The 18,093-nt window shown below is 40.9% G+C and overlaps 2 protein-coding genes across 21 annotated transcripts in view; one reads left to right on the top strand and one right to left on the bottom strand.

Moving 5' to 3' along the window:
• The window catches only part of LOC109550658 (homeobox protein Nkx-2.3), an 81,530-nt gene extending 69,602 nt beyond the window's left edge, over window positions 1-11,928 (bottom strand). For 8 of the 19 annotated variants that reach the window (XR_012326940.1, XR_012326943.1, XR_012326936.1 and 5 more), the window contains exons 1-2: window positions 11,606-11,882; window positions 2,016-2,089 (exon numbers count right to left, since the gene is read on the bottom strand). The gene's annotated coding sequence lies outside the window, so the exon portion shown is untranslated. Of the gene's footprint in view, window positions 1-2,015; window positions 2,090-11,605 lie in introns of all 19 variants that reach the window. The other 11 variants (XR_012326948.1, XR_012326950.1, XR_012326946.1 and 8 more) reach the window with 2 other exon arrangements.
• Window positions 11,929-12,170: 242 nt separating this feature from the next.
• Window positions 12,171-18,093, top strand: part of GOT1 (glutamic-oxaloacetic transaminase 1) — a 29,912-nt gene continuing 23,989 nt past the window's right edge. The window contains exon 1 of one of the 2 annotated variants that reach the window (XM_019939792.3): window positions 12,171-12,385. In XM_019939792.3, the coding sequence (XP_019795351.1) occupies window positions 12,268-12,385 (118 nt within the window). In that variant the 5' untranslated portion in view covers window positions 12,171-12,267. The remainder of the gene's footprint in view (window positions 12,386-18,093) is intronic. The other variant, XM_019939791.2, reaches the window with a different exon arrangement.

Genomic DNA, 18,093 nt, shown 5'->3' on the forward strand with positions numbered 1-18,093 from the left:
AGCATGGCTGAGCTGTAGGAGACCTTTTGTCCCTAGTGATTTTTAGGCCTGGGACAAGGGAGAATTTACGAAGTGCTAATGTAGAGATCTTTCCAGAAGTGGGATCTGCTCGCACGGATGAGATATCCAAGGAACCAGAGAGGTTATTAGCGACAATGCCAAGTGTAACATCGGGGGTGTGGGGGGAATGTATCTGGAAAAGTCAGACTAACACAATTCCAGTAATCCCAGAATCGAAAAGCTACAGGTTTAATAACAAAAACCTTGGTGCCCTAGCAGTTTTTGTTTGGTGCAGGAATTATAGATTTATTTTTTGTCAGCCACTCTGCTATTTATTATAAAATTATGCATTTAGGATTATAATATTAAAATAATAATTAGCTTAAATAGTCTGTAATCCAGGATTACAGATGGTATGACAACCAATAGCCCTGGAATGCACTTGGAATAGTTACACAAGTAGTGCATGGATACATTCTTGTAAAATATTTAGAAGTTTACACAGCAAAAAGTCCCTTTCCCTCCCATTCCTCTTCCCAGAGGTAACCACTGTCAACAGTTCAGTAAGTATATTTCAGTCATCTTTCTGAACATTTACATACACATGTATGTATATATGCACACTCATCTTTTCCCATGAGATCATATATATTGCTATGTAACTTAAAAAAAACCTGAATAGTACATATATCTTGGAGATATTTTCATAGCAGTACATATGAGTCTTCCTCATTCATTTCCACATTAGCACAGTACTGCATTATCGGGATGTGCCCTACTTAGGGAATCACTCACTAACTGGTAGACATTAAAATTGTTTCCAATATGTTTGCTATTACTAACTTTTAAAAATGATGTATACCCATGCTGCACTGCAGACCCACTGATTCAGAATCTTTGCGAGTAGGACTTAGGCTTTGGATTTTTTCAGAAAAAAACTGGAAAATTCTAATGTGAAGCAAGGATTGAGAATCATGATCTACACATTAAACAAAATAAAACGAACTCTAGAGCATTTTAAGATAGTACAATCAATTATTATGGAAGTAATCAGAGACAGTCAAATAGTCACTGATTAATTTTTAATCATTTACTCTGAAAACACCTTGAGTAAATCAAGTTATCTAAGTGAAAATAAATATGATATTTAATAGCTGCATGGCATTTTTATCTTTGGGAATGCTTTCCTTTTTTAATCTCAGCATCTTCAATTAAAAGCTGTGAGCAAGGTGGGCCAGGAATGATCTTGTCTATTTTACAGTCCTGGAAGCTGATGGGGGTAAAATGATGCTTCTCAATTTTAATATGCTTAGGAAAAATCTGGGAATCTTCTTAAAATGCAGATTCCAACTTAGTAGGTCAGGGGTGGGCCTGAGATTTTGTATTTCTAACAAGCATGAAGGTGACTCTGATGCTGTTGATCTGAGGACCACACTCATTAGTAAGCACCTGGATTAAAGGTAGTGAGCTAAATACAATGGAGAACTCAATTCAATAGAAGAAACTGGGTGTCATTGAAATGATGGACACTTAGCATGACGAAGAAAGGAGTTAAAGGAGAAGGGAATATAGGGTGGAGAAGGATGGACGGCAAAGAAGCTCTTCCTCTACATCAGCTAAACAAGGATGCCTTTCATCTTGGAATCCCATGCCCTAAACAGGGGCACATCCTGAATATGGCACTAAAAGCATTCCAAGCCTATTGGCTGTCATACCATCTGTAATCCTGGAGCTTGCCCAATACTATTTCTTGTCTCTGTAACTTTCCCTTCTGGGGGATCCTGATGGTAGCCCATGGGTCCTGTAGTGCTCATCCCACTGCCTTTCACCTTGTTTACAACCCATTCCTTCCTGGGGGAACCAGAGGCTCCAATTCTGAACTTGACATGTCTCTGCAGACCATTTACTCTCTTGGTTCAGTGGTCTTCCAGAGGAGACTTTGCAGCCCAGCGCTGGCTGTTATCTCCGTCAGAGATGGAAGAGACACCATAAGTCTCTTGGTGATATCCACTCACCAACTATGACAGTTCCATCTTCTTTGGGCAGTGCCTGTCATCAGTTTTCCTCTCACTCTTTAGAGATTCCTGTCCTGTGTAGGATAAGAATAATAAACATATAAGTACACGTTTCTGATTCTCCCTTCTCTTGATATCTGTTTTTATTTAATTAATAAAGATCTATGTGATTCAGAATAAATTTTTTACTAGTTTTACATTTCTCAACTGAGTCATAAAGATAAAGATACTTGTATCTTACTAATAGAAACTAGATTTTTTTAAATGCTGTTTTTGCGCTTTTATCATTTGGAACAAAAGAGCTAGAAGCACTAATAAGATAACAAAGGTATTATTTTAATGGGCCATTTTCTCTTGAAAACATTGGCTTCCAAAACATATTCCAGAAATTTAAGATTAGTATGTGCAAGCTGTAGGGTCTAAGAGGTGCTGCTGGGGTGGGAATTAGAAGGGGAATGCTATCCACGCTGGAGGGAATATTCTGAGGGGAAAGAACTGGCCTCAACTAGATGAATTCCCCTTATTAATATGCTTTCACGTTCCTTTTCCATGAAAGGACAAACAGCACTTACCATGGCTGTAATTTTAGTAATTTTATTTGTGCACTGCTTTTATTGTCTGTCTCCCCCATTAGATTAGAGAATTCGTGAGGACAGGGACTTTGTCTTTTTGTTCACCATGTTATCTTTTTCTATTTTGGCCGCACCGTGCGGCTGTGGTTCTTAGTTCCCTGACCAGGGATTGAACCCAGGCCATGTCAGTGAAAGTTCCGAGTCCTAACCACTGGACCACCAGGGAAGTCCCTCACCATGTTATCTTTAGCACCCAGTGCAATGCCTGACACATAGTAGATGGTCAATAAATATTGATAAAATGAATGAAGTGAATGGAAAAAATCATGAAGAAAATTATGAAGAAAAAGAAACAGTGGTACTATGAGATGGAGTTTTAATGTAACTAAGGTTAAAACTACAATTAAAAGTAAAAAATAAAAGGCTCTCAAGACTACAAAGCTGATAAATGGAATATTGCCTGCCATATCAGTAAACAAAAGATGTCACAGTCATCAGCAATTGCAGCCACAGCCAGTGGTGAGCTGGTGAGCCCTGAGGAAACTCAGGAAGGGAAAGTGTACCTGCCATCTAGCAGCCATCAGGCTGCAGCTACTCCCTAGGGTGAGCCCTGAGGAAACTCAGGATGAGAAAACACAGGATACTGGCCCCAGTTAGCTGAAGTACATATCAAAGGAATGATTTCAATGAGCCCAGACTCTTGCATCTTCCCATACATAGAAAAGCAATAAATTCCTTAACTTGAGATTTCTAGTTTTCTTTAATTAACAGTAATCATTTGTTCCTACTACCTGCCCTTTGTCGCAAAACTCCTATATATCCTAGCTCCCCCCACACCTCCTCAGAGCAGTTCTCTCAGGGTTATTTGAGATGCTGCCTCCTGGGCTTGAAGCCCTAAAAGTTCCCACCAAATAAAACATTACTCTCAACTTTTAGGTTGTGAATATTTTCTCAGTCGACAAAGCTTAGCTACGGAAGAAGGATTCCTGATTGGAAAAGTTGGAGACCCATTGCTTTAGTCATGTGGAAGATTAAAACTCACACCTTATCCCTTTAAATAATTTTGACATTGTTAGGTCATTTTTCTTTGTAAGCCCTATGCCTCTTCCATTTCTAGAGCAGGATGTTTCTCTGTTCCGAACTTGGAACTCTCGTATGGAAATTAATATGATGCCAGAAAGCAAATACAGTGACTTCACCACAGAACAAGGACCTCCTGTGGTCTTTTTAAACTCAAGTAATGAACCAGTAATACATTTTAAATGTTTTTTAAAATATGCTCTACCTTAAGGAGAAGTTGTGGGATTAAATTTTGGTATGCATTAATATAAAATATTCTGAAGTCCTTGGAATAAAAGCACAATATAATATCTAAAACCAGAACATCTCATGCATTCTTTCACTCAATAAACTTTTATGACACCAGAGGCCATATGGCACAGCGGAGCAGGGACCCTGAAGATAGGCTGTCTAAATTCATATCCCCACCATTTTATGGTTGTGCCATTTTGGGCAAATTGTTCCAGTGCTTTTTGCCTCAATTGCCTCATCTGTTAAATGGAATAATAAGACAACCTACTTCCATTGTTATTGTAATTTGAGTTAGTTTTTATTGAGCACTTAGAACAGTACCTGCCATATAGTGAGCACTATGTACATGGTTTTAAATAAACAAACTCCTGTAATGTGCCAAGCAGGTACTAAGCACCAACAGGCTTCCAGGAAATTAGTGAGCTAGTATCTACTGAACACTTGCTATGTATCAAGCACTAATCTGTAGGCAGTTTTGTATCCATTTTTATGACAACTCTGCTGGAGATATCATCCTCCTTCATTCCTTCAGCCAATATTTACTGAGTGTTCACTAGATGTCAGGAGCTGTTTTTGGTCCTGAGACACATGTCTTGGGATTTATGTTTTAAAAAATTACTATTTTACTAACAAGTGATTTTCAAGAGCTCCCTCGATTTCCAGATCAGCTCAAAACTGTAGTGTGTCACATTAATCTTTATTAAAACATATTCTCATAACTTCTGGAGTTTTAAATTACTACATTTCTAGAGCTTTGTAGAACTATTTTCCTCCCTGTCTGTTCTACTTAATTACCATTATTAGAGACTATCTTAATTTTGTATTCTTGTTGTCTCTTTCAAATGTTATTTTTTCAATAAAAACTTGATTTTTTAGGTTATAAAATAACACCTTTGTTGGAAAGTATGTCATTGTTTATTTCTCTATTAAAGCAATGCTGCAATGCATAGTTGTATATGACTGTCTCTCTTTGTAAACTTGTATAAATGTCTTTAGGATAGATTCCTAAGAGGAGAAATTGCTTGGTGAAATGGTATACACATTTTGACTGATATTGCCAAAATGCATTCTAAGAAAAGGGTTTATCGAGTGACACTCTCACCAATAGTGCATGAAAGTGCCTACCCTACCCTGCACTCTCAACGACACTATTTTATCCATATTTATAAATATTTTTGTCAGTCTGATGGGCAAAAATGGATTAATTGGTGCGGTTTCAATTGTATAATGAGTATGATTTTTGGTCCATTTATTGGCCATTTGTATTTATTCTTTCCTGATTGATTTCTCTATATCCTTAATTCATTTTTATATCAATACAATGAAGCGCTGAGTATCTACTAGATGTGACTGATAAGCAGGCTGCAAATATTTTTTCCAAGTCATCATATTTTAATTTATGGTGTCTATCGTCAATGTTTTTCTTTACGGCTTCTGAGATTGTGTCGTAATTGGGAAAGTCTATTCCACCCCAGTACTGTTTCAAAAATCTCCACTATCTTCCCTATTTTGTTTGTAGTTTAAATATTTAAATTTCAAAAAATTGCTACAGTGATAGCAATAATGATTAAAAATAGTACTTAATTTTCAGTAATTAACAGAAGTCACATATTCTAGAAATCAAATAACAGTTTCTTTTAACGTGATAGTTTTCTTCATGTAAATGTTTAATTATATGCTAGACATAAATGACCTGTGAAAGCATTTTATAGAGGTGTCTCTCTTTTCTGGCATATATTCCCATGTTTATAGAAAATGGCTGAGAAAATGGTTAGAGAGAGACCAGGACAGAACCTCTCTGAGGGGAGTGAGAATTTAAAACAAAGTAGAAGTCTTTCGATTACCTTGTTCTACACATCCCTATCCGCAGAGTGAAAGTCCTGTATTTTTTTCCTGTTTTTGCCCAATCAACAAAGATGTGCTTTGGAAAGCAGGTGATTTGGAAGATAGTTATTAAGAATTAATTCTGGATGAAAAAGTTACAGAGATCTGTTGTATACAATGTGCATGTAGCTAAATCTACTGTACTATACACTTTAAAATGGTTAAGATGGTAAATTTTATATGTTTTTTACCATAATTAAATAAAAAAGAGTTAATTCTGCATTAGAGTGTATTTTTAAATCAATCAACAAATACTTGAGTGTCTATTATGTACCAAATATCTTGTTGCGGTGCAGGATACCAGGAAATATAATTGGTGGTTTCAGTTCTCAAGGAACTAAGAAGCTATCAAGTTGGAGAAAAAAGTTAAGTATGCATGAAAATGTACAATCTCAGGCAATGTAATGATACCAAATGAGGAGAAGAGACACAAATTCTTATAGGAGTTTAGAAAAAGCAGGAATCTGGCTACAGTGATAGAAATATTTGCTAGGTACTTAAAGGGCTTTCAAAGCACTTTGACATATATTTTCCAAATTGACCCAGATCTAGGAGACATTATCTCCATTTAACAGATGAGGAAACAAAGGCTCAGAGGTCGTAATTTTTCGAAGTTCACACGGCAGAACTGGGAACTAGACTCATGTCTTCCAGTTCTTACTCCTAGTGGGATTTATTTAAGTTGGCACTGAAGTTTTGCTGCCAGAAAGTTTTGAGGGTTACAGCAGAATCCAAATGTGCCAGGGACACTATGGTTATGTATTAGCTAGAATTATGATTATTCTCTCCTCGCTGTCATCCTGCCAAAGAGCATCAAGTAACTTTTAATACAAAATAAGGGATTATTTTTTTCTTGCTAGCTACTGCATAGAGAAACTCAAGTCAAACTGCAATTGAATGAGGACTAACATGCAAGACTTTAATTTCACCACTGTATACACACAGCCATTTAGCCAACTGCAGTCCCATGACAGACATTCCTTACTCATCATGTCTGACATCATTCTTTAAAGTCATAATACATATGGTACAGGTCTGATCTGACCCAGGTGTGACAGAAAGGAAAACTAACACAGAGAGCAGAATAAAGTCAGTGAATTCAAATTTAAAAGCAGTTATCCGGGCTAAGACCATATGACTTACACACATTTTTAAAACCACATCCTGCTAGTTCAGTGGACTGACTTCTCCCCAGAAAGTGCAGAGGAGCATTAGGTCTGTTCATACAATAACCCTATCTGATTGCCTAGGGTCAAGCTACTGTTTATCTCTGTCAGACACAACCCATATCCTGAAAAGAGCCCATATCCTAAAACCTGCGTTTTTCACCAATTACTTCAGGGCAATACAGGATCTGACGTTATTTCTACATAATCACCTAAACAAGAAAAATACTCTAATTTTTTGTTTTTTAAATATTAGGTAAAAGTAAACGCACAGACACAGAGGTCAAGAGCTTTGCTTTTCATTTTCCTTCTCGTTGAGTGCTCAACATTTTGCAAAAGAAGGGCAGTGCTGCCCTCTACTGCAGGATGTTGCAATGTTCACAGTACACTTTACATCCACGCATCACCCCGCACTCCACCCCAGACATGTTGGGTAGAGGAAGACAATCTATTACAAGGTTTTACACTACCCCTTTAGGAGCTGTTTAAAAGAAATGTGTTCTTGGAAAATACATTGAATTTGTTTCCTTCATTATCTCTTCATCTACCTTCCTCTTGTATCAAAGCATAGGACTTTTAGGACATGACCTACCAACAAAAAAAAGGATATTACAACTTGGGGGGATAAAAGCTTAAGACATTGCTCTAGAGGTAAGAGGTTGTGTTTTGATGCATTTAGGGAGAAACGGGGCAAGGGGAGGAAACTTTCTTCTGACTTTAAGGTCTGTAGCCTTCTGGTCTGTCATTTGGTGCGTTCTCATCAGCTTTTAGCTAGGGTGATCTATTTCCTTCTCTGTATTTCTCTGACTGGAGATGACAGTCACCTGGGCATGTTAAGAGAGTAGTGGAATAGGGTGTCTAAAACACTCTCTACTCTTCAGAAAAAGATAATATAGAAATACTAAGGGCTATTATTAATATAGCTACATTTTAATTAATTATTAAATGTCTTGTTACCTTTAAATTGCTTTGAGATTTTACAGATCTCTACAAAGATTTCTTGAAGGGTTGAAGATATTAAGAATTATGTTGTTTTCTTTTCCATTAAAAAAAATTTCAGAGTACATGCCCTCAAGAGGCCATGGCAGACAGACTTTAAAGACAGTCTAACCATTACCTTATAGTTACCCAGGAACTAAATTGTAATCTTCATGATAATAATTTCTACAACTGTGTTAAATTCATGTGTGTGTGTGTGTGTGTGTGTGTGTGTGTGTGTGTGTATCAACACCAAGAAAAACATCTTTTTTCCCCCAATTTACAGATAAGAATACTAAAACTCAGACATATTAATTTACTCAAACTTTCAAAACTAGTAAGAGGCAAAACCAGAATTTGATTTCAGAATTTGATTGAAAGCCTAGGTATTGTTCTACTATGCAGCTGATCAACGAACAAACTAAACAAATCTCAAAGGCACATGCTTGTAAACAACATCTGTGATGATGACAATGATGATAGTTAACATACTGAGTACTTACTAAGTGTCCAGTACAATTCAAAGCATTTTAGAGTCAATCATTTAATAACATTAAATCATTTAAGCCTCACAGCAACCCCATGAGGTAGAAATATTATCTCCATGTTATAAGTAAGGAAACTGAGGTATACAGACGAAATCTAGTCCCAGAGGCCACGCTTTTAACCATTATGCTACACTGCTTCTTAAGTAAAGTACAAAAATTATATAGCACAACAATTTCTAAATGGTGCCCTGGAACTTAGTTCTATTAATAAGTAGATAAAACCCATCCATAGTTGTCAGTCCTGTTGATATGTTATACAAAGGCCTCAGCAGCTTTAAAAAAAGTTCTGCCCATGTAGGTGCCTAGTTTAGAACTAACATTAGACCTTGTCCACCGCAGGCCTCACTAGACATGCCCTTCTACGAAACAGGAAACAGCAAGAGACCTTCACTTGGTCCAATCCATGTATGCAGGTGGGGAGACAAGTCATACATAAGGGAGGGAGGAGAGAAGTGAGGGAAGAGATGCAAGGGGAGATGGTTCCACCAAGGCACAGCCAGGAAACAAGTCAGTTAAGCTGAAGGGAGTGGTTGATAAGCGATCACTTTCCTTAGCAAGAGTAAACTCAATCCAATCAGAAGCCAGCACCAGCTTAGGGGCTCTACTCTTACTTTCTTGCCCACGATTTGGTCACACAGTGACTATCAAACAGATCTCCTCTAACAGCTTTGGTTTTTTTAAATTTTTATTGGAGTATAGTTGATTTACAATGTTGTGTTAGTTTCAGTTGTACAGCAAAGTGACAGCTTTGGTTTTTTTTTTTTTTTGCGGTACGCGGGCCTCTCACTGTTGTGGCCTCTCCCGTTGCGGAGCACAGGCTCCGGACACGCAGGCTCAGCGGCCATGGCTCACGGGCCCAGCCGCTTCGCGGCATGTGGGATCCTCCCGGACCGGGGCACAAACCCGTGTCCCCTGCATCGGCAGGCGGACTCTCAACCACTGCGCCACCAGGGAAGCCCCAGCTTTGGTTTTTAAAGAAACTTTTGTTCAATGCACAACTCAGCTTCTAAATAATATCCTACCCTTAGTGACAACATATACCCAAATATAACCATTCCAAAGCGCTTTGTGCTTAAGTACAAAGTGTGATAAACTCCTCCCTCCCTTGTTGCTAAGCATAGACCTTCTGGGTATCAGCGGCAAGATCAAGTACAATAAGCAGGTGTGGATTTGCTTAGGGGTCCATGCAGTGCCCGCTACTGCCCTGGCCTGCCTCTTATGCTATGCGGCAGTGCTGCCTAGCCCCAAAGGCTTCAGATTTCCAAGCAAGTATATTCTAAAGGAATTCATTCCCGATCAAGCTGTTGCTATGTGGTTCCTACTTCCTCCCTTCCAATTCTTTTGGGGAAAAAAAAAAAAAAAAGGCAGAAGGGAGATGGTAGGGACAGATAGTCATAATGAAGTCAGGAGCCAGGGGAATACCTGCCCCTTTTCCTTCTGATCCTTACTGCCCTTTCCCTGGACACTCACTTTACCTGGCTGCCTACTAGTCTGGGCAATGTTTGCCTCTCAAGAATCTTTTGCTTGAATTATCCATTCAGCAGGGTGGCTGTCTTGCATCCATTCTAAGTCCAAGTGTTAAAATTAGTGATGGCCTGGAAAGCATTTTGTTTACTTCAATACAGGCATTTTGCTTAGAGGGGCAGGCTGCAGGGCTCAAGATAGAAGGCTACTGAACTTAAAGTAATCTCGAAGAAACATATTCCCGAGGAAAAAAGTTTGAGACTTGCATCCCACATAATATGCAATCCCTTCCCCCAACACCCAGTAACTGTTTGCCCCTTTCTAAAATTCAGAACAGATAATTATGGGGACATGAAGAAAAACTGCATATGGTACTTTCTATGCCCCTGTCAGCACTGACTTGGTTATGGGGCTGCTTAGGTTGCCAATAAATATTTATTTGGACTTAGCTAAGTTGATAATGTTTAGGTAATTTAGGGTTGTTTTTCCCCCAGGGAATGACGTAAGGCGTGACCATGACATTGTTGGCTAACACTGTGAAGATCATACTTTTAAATCAAACTTTGGTAAGGCTGGGCTATGTAACATCTCACTCAGCAGTTGCCCTTTGCCTCTGCTTATGGAAGCACCTAAAGTTCATTGTCATTTCACCTTCAGTGTTGAACTCACAATCTTAGAGGAAAGTGTTGTTAATGAAACACTGTTGACAGTTATCTTTAAAACCAGAGGCTGTTTCTGAAAAGAAGCAAATGATACAAAGGTTGGCAGGTGTTGCACAAAGGACTTTTGGCTTATGTTTGTTACTTTGAATGAGATTCATTTTGAGATTTGTCATATTATCCAATGAACAGAGGGTAAGGTATTGCTTTTTTCTGAACCAACAGAACTGACTCCTCCTGCCACCATTTATTGAATACTTACTAAGTGCAAGAAACTAAGGGAGACTAATACAGGGTTAATATCTCTAGCCAAAGGAAGTTTACCATCTACAAGGGGTGTGCATCTGTGCAATGATGACAATAGCTAACATTTAGGGAGTGCTTACTATATGCAACTAAACACTTCATATGTATTAACTCACATAATCCCCACAACGACCCTAAGAAAAGTACTATTATCTCCACTTTATGGAGCAGGAACAGTGAGGTTAAGTAACTTGCCTAGCCCTGACCAAGTTAGTAAGTGGTAGCATTAGAATCTAAACCTAGGTAGTCTGGCTCCAGAACTAGGTTCTTAACTGGGCATTTTGGTCATTTTCCACAATTGTAATATTGCCAACAAGGGACAGAAGCACAGGAAAGAGAGAGGGATTTTAACCAGCGTGAGGGTTAAGGCAAAGCTTTAGGGAGGAGGCATTTGCTCTGGATCTTGAAGGTCAACAGATGGAGAGAGGGGCTGGGGAGGAAGGAATAGTCTGACTAAAAGAAGAGACAGTCTGAATACCAGCCAGCTGACGACAGCAAGATCTGGTTGAGTGCCTGCGTGGGAGAAAAGCTGGAGGGGGAGGCCGCGCCCAGATCCGTAAGGTCCGTGAGGACCACGCTCTCTCGGTAAGGAAAGGGGAGCAAAAGCTTCAAACTGTAAGAGCGGCAGAAAGGAATTCCTGGACACTTCCTCTTTTAGTAGGATGGCCCCCTGTCTGAAACCAACGCAGGTGGCCCACCCACATTTCTCTCGGGGGAAACAGCCGGCCGAGATGGTCAAGGTCGTCCGCGCGGGCTCCGGAGCTGCGCGTCCTGGCCGAGGACTCACTACCCGTGCGCAGAGGCGGATTTGGCTGCCAGCCCGAGCCAGGCCAGACTGGGTCAGGAACGTGCGCACTCCCGGGCCTGGCAGGGAGAACACCAGCTCCACTGGTACCGGAAGGGCGGTCCTCCAGCTACCTGCCGCCAGCCACCTCCCGCCAGCTACCTCCAGCTTGTCTCCGGGCGCCTGAAGGTCGAGAAAGCTGCCTCCCGCGTACGCCGCTCGTCTCCTCCCCTCAGCGACCCAAGGAACAACGGCTTCAGCGATAGGAGCACGCTCTGCCAATCAACTCTATCCCCGCCCCGTCCCAGCCGGCGTACGTTGCATTGGTTTCATCAATACCGGCCTCCGATAAGATTCTCTTCTTGGATTGGCTAATACCATCCTGTTCCTTTTGCGTCATAAACTCGCGATTGGTTAACCGCGTTGCCAAGTTCCGGACGCGGCTCGACCATTGGAGGCCGCGGGCCCGCCCCTGCCGGCTAGGCGAAGGTGAGAGTCTCCTCCAGTCGCAGCCGTTGGACCGGACCGAGCGGCTTCAAGCGCAGAGTGGAAGCTTTCGGCCGACTCCAGCTTTCTAGCTATGGCGCCTCCATCAATCTTTGCCGAGGTTCCTCAGGCCCAGCCGGTCCTTGTCTTTAAGCTCACTGCTGACTTCCGGGAGGATCCGGACCCTCGCAAGGTCAACCTGGGAGTGGGAGGTAAGGATGCAGTGCCCAGGAGTGTGAGCAGCCTGGGAGTGGAGCGGGCCTAACCCTGGCTGTGGGGACCGTAGGAGATAACCAGGTCCAGCTTAGCTCCGTCGGAGAGGAGGAAAGATCCATGAGGCTTAGTTCAACCTGCCCATTTTACAGATGGGCATATGGAGTCCCTGGAAAAGGGAGATGTATCAGTGTACACACAGAAAAGGTGTAGCAGTCAGGGCACAAACTCAGTTTTTCCGATTCCGCATTGTGTGTTCTTTATTCTGCATCCTTTCGCCTCTTAAGAAATGGGGCGGCCAGGGATTGAAAGGAGAGGGATAAACATAGGAAGTCTTATAGGCTTGGAGTCCTGGCTGCTGGGGAATGGAAAAAGGAGAACTCTTAGCTCTAGGGAGCTCTGGTCTGGGTCGGTAAATGTTTGAGGTATCAATCAGGTAGTTTACCAAGCCTTGTGCGGGGAAGACTGAGTCTTGGTTTTGGCCCCAAGGAGATTAAAATCAGCAGGTGTTAAGTGATGTAATAGAGATCTAAAATGCTTCTGAGACAGGTTAGTGCTCCCTGGGGATCTGGGAAGAATGTTCTGGCTCTCACAGATGTGGTGGGAATGGTAGAAATGGTGGTAGAGATGGTAGAAAAGAGAGGAAAGAGTGTGGACAGTAGAAGCTCACTTTCCACACATCCTTGTCATCATTTCTTGCTTGTATTTCTTGGACAGCTCAGAGCATGGGCCTCAGTTTTTCCTACTGCCAAGAAAAAGATTTGGACTGAAATGCCTCTGAAATTCCTTTAACTCTTAATCTTATCTGGTGAATTTGTTATTTCTGTCACTGTCATTTGGATGTTTGAAGCCACACCAACACTTACTCAACCACATAGAAAGATGAGCCAGGGAGAAGAGAATGAATAGGACAATGTTCTGTGCTAGGGAACAGACTTAGAGCAGAAGGACTAGAAATTTCTGAAAGAGAAAATTGAACTGTTTTGTAGCAGAGAAGCAGTGGCGAGAAGGAGGTGCAGAATCAGGTGTCCCACAGTGACAGTGTCTGTACACAGAACCTGTTAAAGTCTTCACCAAGGAATATGCAGGAGGGGTGAGGAAAAAGCCATTAGAAAGTGATGGTTTGGGCTTCCCTGGTGGCGCAGTGGTTGAGAGTCCGCCTGCCGATGCAGGGGACACAGGTTCGTGCCCCGGTCCGGGAAGATCCCACATGCCGCGAAGCGGCTGGGCCCTTGAGCCATGGCCGCTGAGCCTGTGCTCCACAACGGGAGGGGCCACGACAGTGAGAGCCCGCGTACCGCAAAAAAAAAAAAAAAAAAAAAAAAAGTGATGGTTTGTTGAACCTGGGTAATGGGTACATGGGCATCCATTATATTATTCTCACAACTTTTGTGTATGTTTGAAATTTTCCATAATAAAGCATAAAAAAGTCAATTCAGAATACATAGTTTCACCCACAGAGGGAAAGTGATGTTTTTAGCAGGCAGCAAAGTGGAAGTAATATTGAAAGATTGCCTTGAATTGAATTGGAATGAGCACTATTCAAGCTCTTAATTTAAAACCAATCCAAAACCTCCAAGTATTCCTTTAGGGCTGGATATATCGTGAAGAACTAGTATTGATATTAATCCAAATACATGTTTTTAAAACCTTAGGTTTCATTGGCTCAATTACCCTTGAACTATCTTACAGGATTTTGGTGAGGATTAAATGCATTTAAAGTGCTTAGAACAGTCCCTGGCACATAAGTAGGAGTTATGTAAGTATTAGCTGTTACTGTAGTTGTTTTGGCATTTCTTTGCATAAAAGATATTGAATAAAAATTTTCAGCTCAAGAACTGCAAAATGAAATAATTTCTGACATTGGTTCAGAAATAAATTGCTAATGCATAGAAAAAGCACCCTGCCAGCCGAGGCCAGAAGTGATTGGCTCAGAAGCATATTCTGCAGCCCGGATAGTGGTCAGTTCAACTGTGAAAGTGCCTTTGTCATGTTTTCCTGGAACCGAGGAATTCTTTCTCTTTACTACAAGCAAATGATTTATGCAGTTAATTGCATTTAGTGCTTAGGATGACTCTGGAGGGTTGTTTATTACTATTACTGTTTTAGAGGTAAGAAAGCTGAAGCCCAGATTGATGAAGCATTTTGGTCGAGATCACATGGCTGTAGTTGGTAGAGCTGGGATTCTAGGCCACATTTCTCAGATCCCTAGGTCTCTGCCCCCTTCTCTATTGGGCACCTTCAGGTGGTCCAGAGGGAGCCAGTGTATGGTAGTGGAACAGCCAGGAGACCTGGGTACAGGCCCAGGCCTGCGGTCCAGTGATGTGACCTTGGGAGTGTTATTTACATCCCTGGACCCAGTCTGTTAAATGAGGAGCCAGAACGGAATGACCTATCTCTAAAATTATACTCTAAGATTCACTAGCATGTTACATGACTGTAGTATAGAATAATAATGTTACTGGCTTCATCAGATGACTGAGAATTAAATGAATAATTATGTGTGTGAAATATAAATGAAAAGTGTTGTATAAATGTTATTTTTGATGATCACTGTGACCCGTCTTTTTTGTGGATGGCAGGTGCTCAGATAAAGGTCTCATTAAAGTATAGTAGAATAAGAAGTCTCTTTATGGCTTTTGTATGTCCTAGCTCTATTTATACACATCCTGAAGTATATCCTTTGTGAAGGAAATGTATTGATAATTAATCTCTGACTTTGGTGAAGATGCCCTTTTTTTTTTCTAAGTTAAGATAAAGCTTAATGGAAGTTAACCAGCTCAAGTTCTAATGACGTTGGACATTTAGAACAAACTGCAACTATAATCTCATTAGCTCATTCCTACTTGCAGATAGTTTCCCCAGAGATTTTCTTCTTGCTGTGACTATTTGCATAATTTCCATATACTTAAACAGAGCAGAGCATCACATTTTTCACTGTTAAATATGATGCTCTTCGAGTTGACTGTTTTAGCGCTTCGTAAAGTTTCAGACAAGTGACTTTAGGGGCAGGGGAGATATGAGTTCATTCAGCCTGATGCAGCCTGAATCAGGACATTTCTACATAGACTCCAGTCTGTTCATCATGTAAACTTAGCTTTCTTTTGTTCCAGGTAGACTGTGCTTGCTTTCATATTTGTTGTTGTTTTTTTAATATGGGTTCTTAGCATCTTCAAATAAAGTTGTGGGAGAGACGTGCTGTATCAGGTGTTTCTGAGTACGCCCGGTCCTCTCCGCAGGGCCCTAGTTGGAGAAGGGCCTTAAAGAGGCATATGTGCATGGGCTGTTGGGTAGGGATGGATGGGGGAAGTGGAGATCTTAGGAGGAGGAGGAGGGTGATGGTTTGATCATCTAATTCTCCGTGTTCTTCTGGAAATCGAGACTCACCTGCAACCTGTGTGACTCCTCTAAAAGAGCTGGTCCTCAGGGAGAAGGGTGTGGTGTGTGGAGCTGAGGGGCATGCTGGTAGGTAGAAAGGCCCCTTGCACAGTCAGTCCTCTGGGACCTGCTGGCTTCAGGCTTTCCCTAGACATCTCTTGCTCTTTAGAAAAAGCACAGGGATCCATGAACTTAATATTAATAGTATGACAGCCTAACTCTTACAGTTCTTGTGATCTTGGGCAAACTTTTCTGGCCTCAGTTTGCAGATCCCGAAAATAGAGATCATAATATCTATTTTGTGAGTTGTTATAAGAATTAAATGAAAGTAAAAAAAATGTGAAGTATTTAGCACAGTGCCCTGTATGTAGTAAGTATTCAGTAACTCCTTGTTATTACCATGGCTTCAGCCACCGTCCATGTCTATAATTATGAAATCTTTCTTTCCATCCTGGACTTCTTCCCTGGATGCCAGACCCATATTCGCTACAGTTTGCTGGACACGTTGTACAACCACTTCAAATTCAACGTGTTTAAAACAATGCATGGATTTCACCCTCCCCTCAATCTTTTCTTTTTTCTTCTGCTTTGCTCTATATCTTGGTTGCCCTCTCCCCTGCACCACCCCCACTAGTCGTTATCCAGACTAGAGAGAGACTTTGGAGGTTGTCGGTGACCCTTTCATCAGTCCCATGTATATTTATTTGGTCACTAGGTTCTGTCTTTTTTACCTCATAAATTTATTTTGAATGTCTCCCCTTTTGTTTATCCCCGCGGCCGCTGCCGCTGCTGTGATTCAAGATTTCACTATTTCCTTCGTGGATTATTGCAGCAGCCTCCTGACTTCACTGTCTGCTTCTGTCCTCCTTCCAGTTTATTTTCCATCATGTCACTCAAATGATTCTGTTAAAATGTACAGCTGTCCACGTCACTCTCTTGCTTAAATGCTTTCAGTGGTTTCCCCATTGAGACAAAGTTCCTTAGAAGAGACCCCAAGACTCCCTGAGCCATTCCTTGCTGTTTCTCCATGGATCTTACCTCCGAGCCATGAACATGCAGATCCTCAAGAACCTCATCTCTTCAAGCCTCTGGGGGCCTTGCACAAGTGTTCCCTCTGTCTGGAAAGTCCTTTTTCCTGTCTTTTAAACTCTTATTCATCTTTTATACTTCATCTTCCCTGCTCACTTACAGGAGAACTAAGGACTCTATGCTCTATGTTTCCTGGAGGGAGGCCAAGACAGTATCTTGTTTTATCTTACCCATCTCTGTGTAGCTACTTCTAGCCAGTACCTGGTTCATGGTGGATTCAATAAGTAGCCGTCAAATGAGTGAGATAATGAAAGAATGAATGAGAAACTCATGGGTCCAACAAAACAGGAATAAAACCCCTCTGGGAGAGCAGGAATAGTGGTTGTTGGTAATGCTTAACCTCATTGCTCCAAACGCCCAAGAGTAACTGCAGTTCTCCTTCAGTAGGGCAGTGAGACAAGGCATTGGGAATAAATCTAGAATTGAATCTGGGGGAAACTGGGCAGTGAAGAAGGAAGCAGAGGTGTGAATTGGCCATTTTCTCTTTTGTCACAATATGGACACAATGCCTCCCTGCCTCCAGTCCTATCACAGGATTTTTTAGAGTTGCACAGAGTATACATTACTGGTAAGAACAGTGGTACTATGGCTTTATCTTTCATATTTTATTTATTTATAATACATGATTTACAAATGACATATCATAAATATAAGTAGCATAATTATATATTAACCATCCAAACACAGATGGGAAGCATAATAGAACTAGTTTTTCTACAAACACCCATATTCTTGTACATCTAAACAGTATCCCCTCTGTGTAGTGTAGTCCATATATACTGCTATTGCTCAAAGTTTTCCGAAAACCCTGTTTTGGAATGGCCTTCAACGCATGTTAGACCCATGTAGGAGGCCATCTTTTTATAGCTGTTCTCCATTAATATTATTCAGTCCATTCACCCACCTACTTTGCTGGACATAATACAAGTACCATTTTCAAAAATTAAATTTACTTTCAAAGGACAAAGATTTGGCATCATTAAGGATATTCAAAATAATGAGATGTCTCCTCTAAAAACAATTCCAAGAGAAGAATTCCAAGAATATTTTGAACAATGGTAGCATTGTGATCATAGATGGGGTGATCTACTTCAGGGAAAACGATTACTTGGGAGTCATTATTTTGGTATCTCTTTGAAAAACCAGACCAAATCTCAACTGATAAAGTAGACTTTTTGAACTTGTTGAGAGGGAGGGAATTTGGTGGGCCAGGGGGTCTAATGTGAGTGATATGACAGTA

The sequence above is a fragment of the Tursiops truncatus genome, chromosome 16, assembly GCF_011762595.2.
Source record: "Tursiops truncatus isolate mTurTru1 chromosome 16, mTurTru1.mat.Y, whole genome shotgun sequence".
Lineage (NCBI taxonomy): Eukaryota > Metazoa > Chordata > Mammalia > Artiodactyla > Delphinidae > Tursiops > Tursiops truncatus.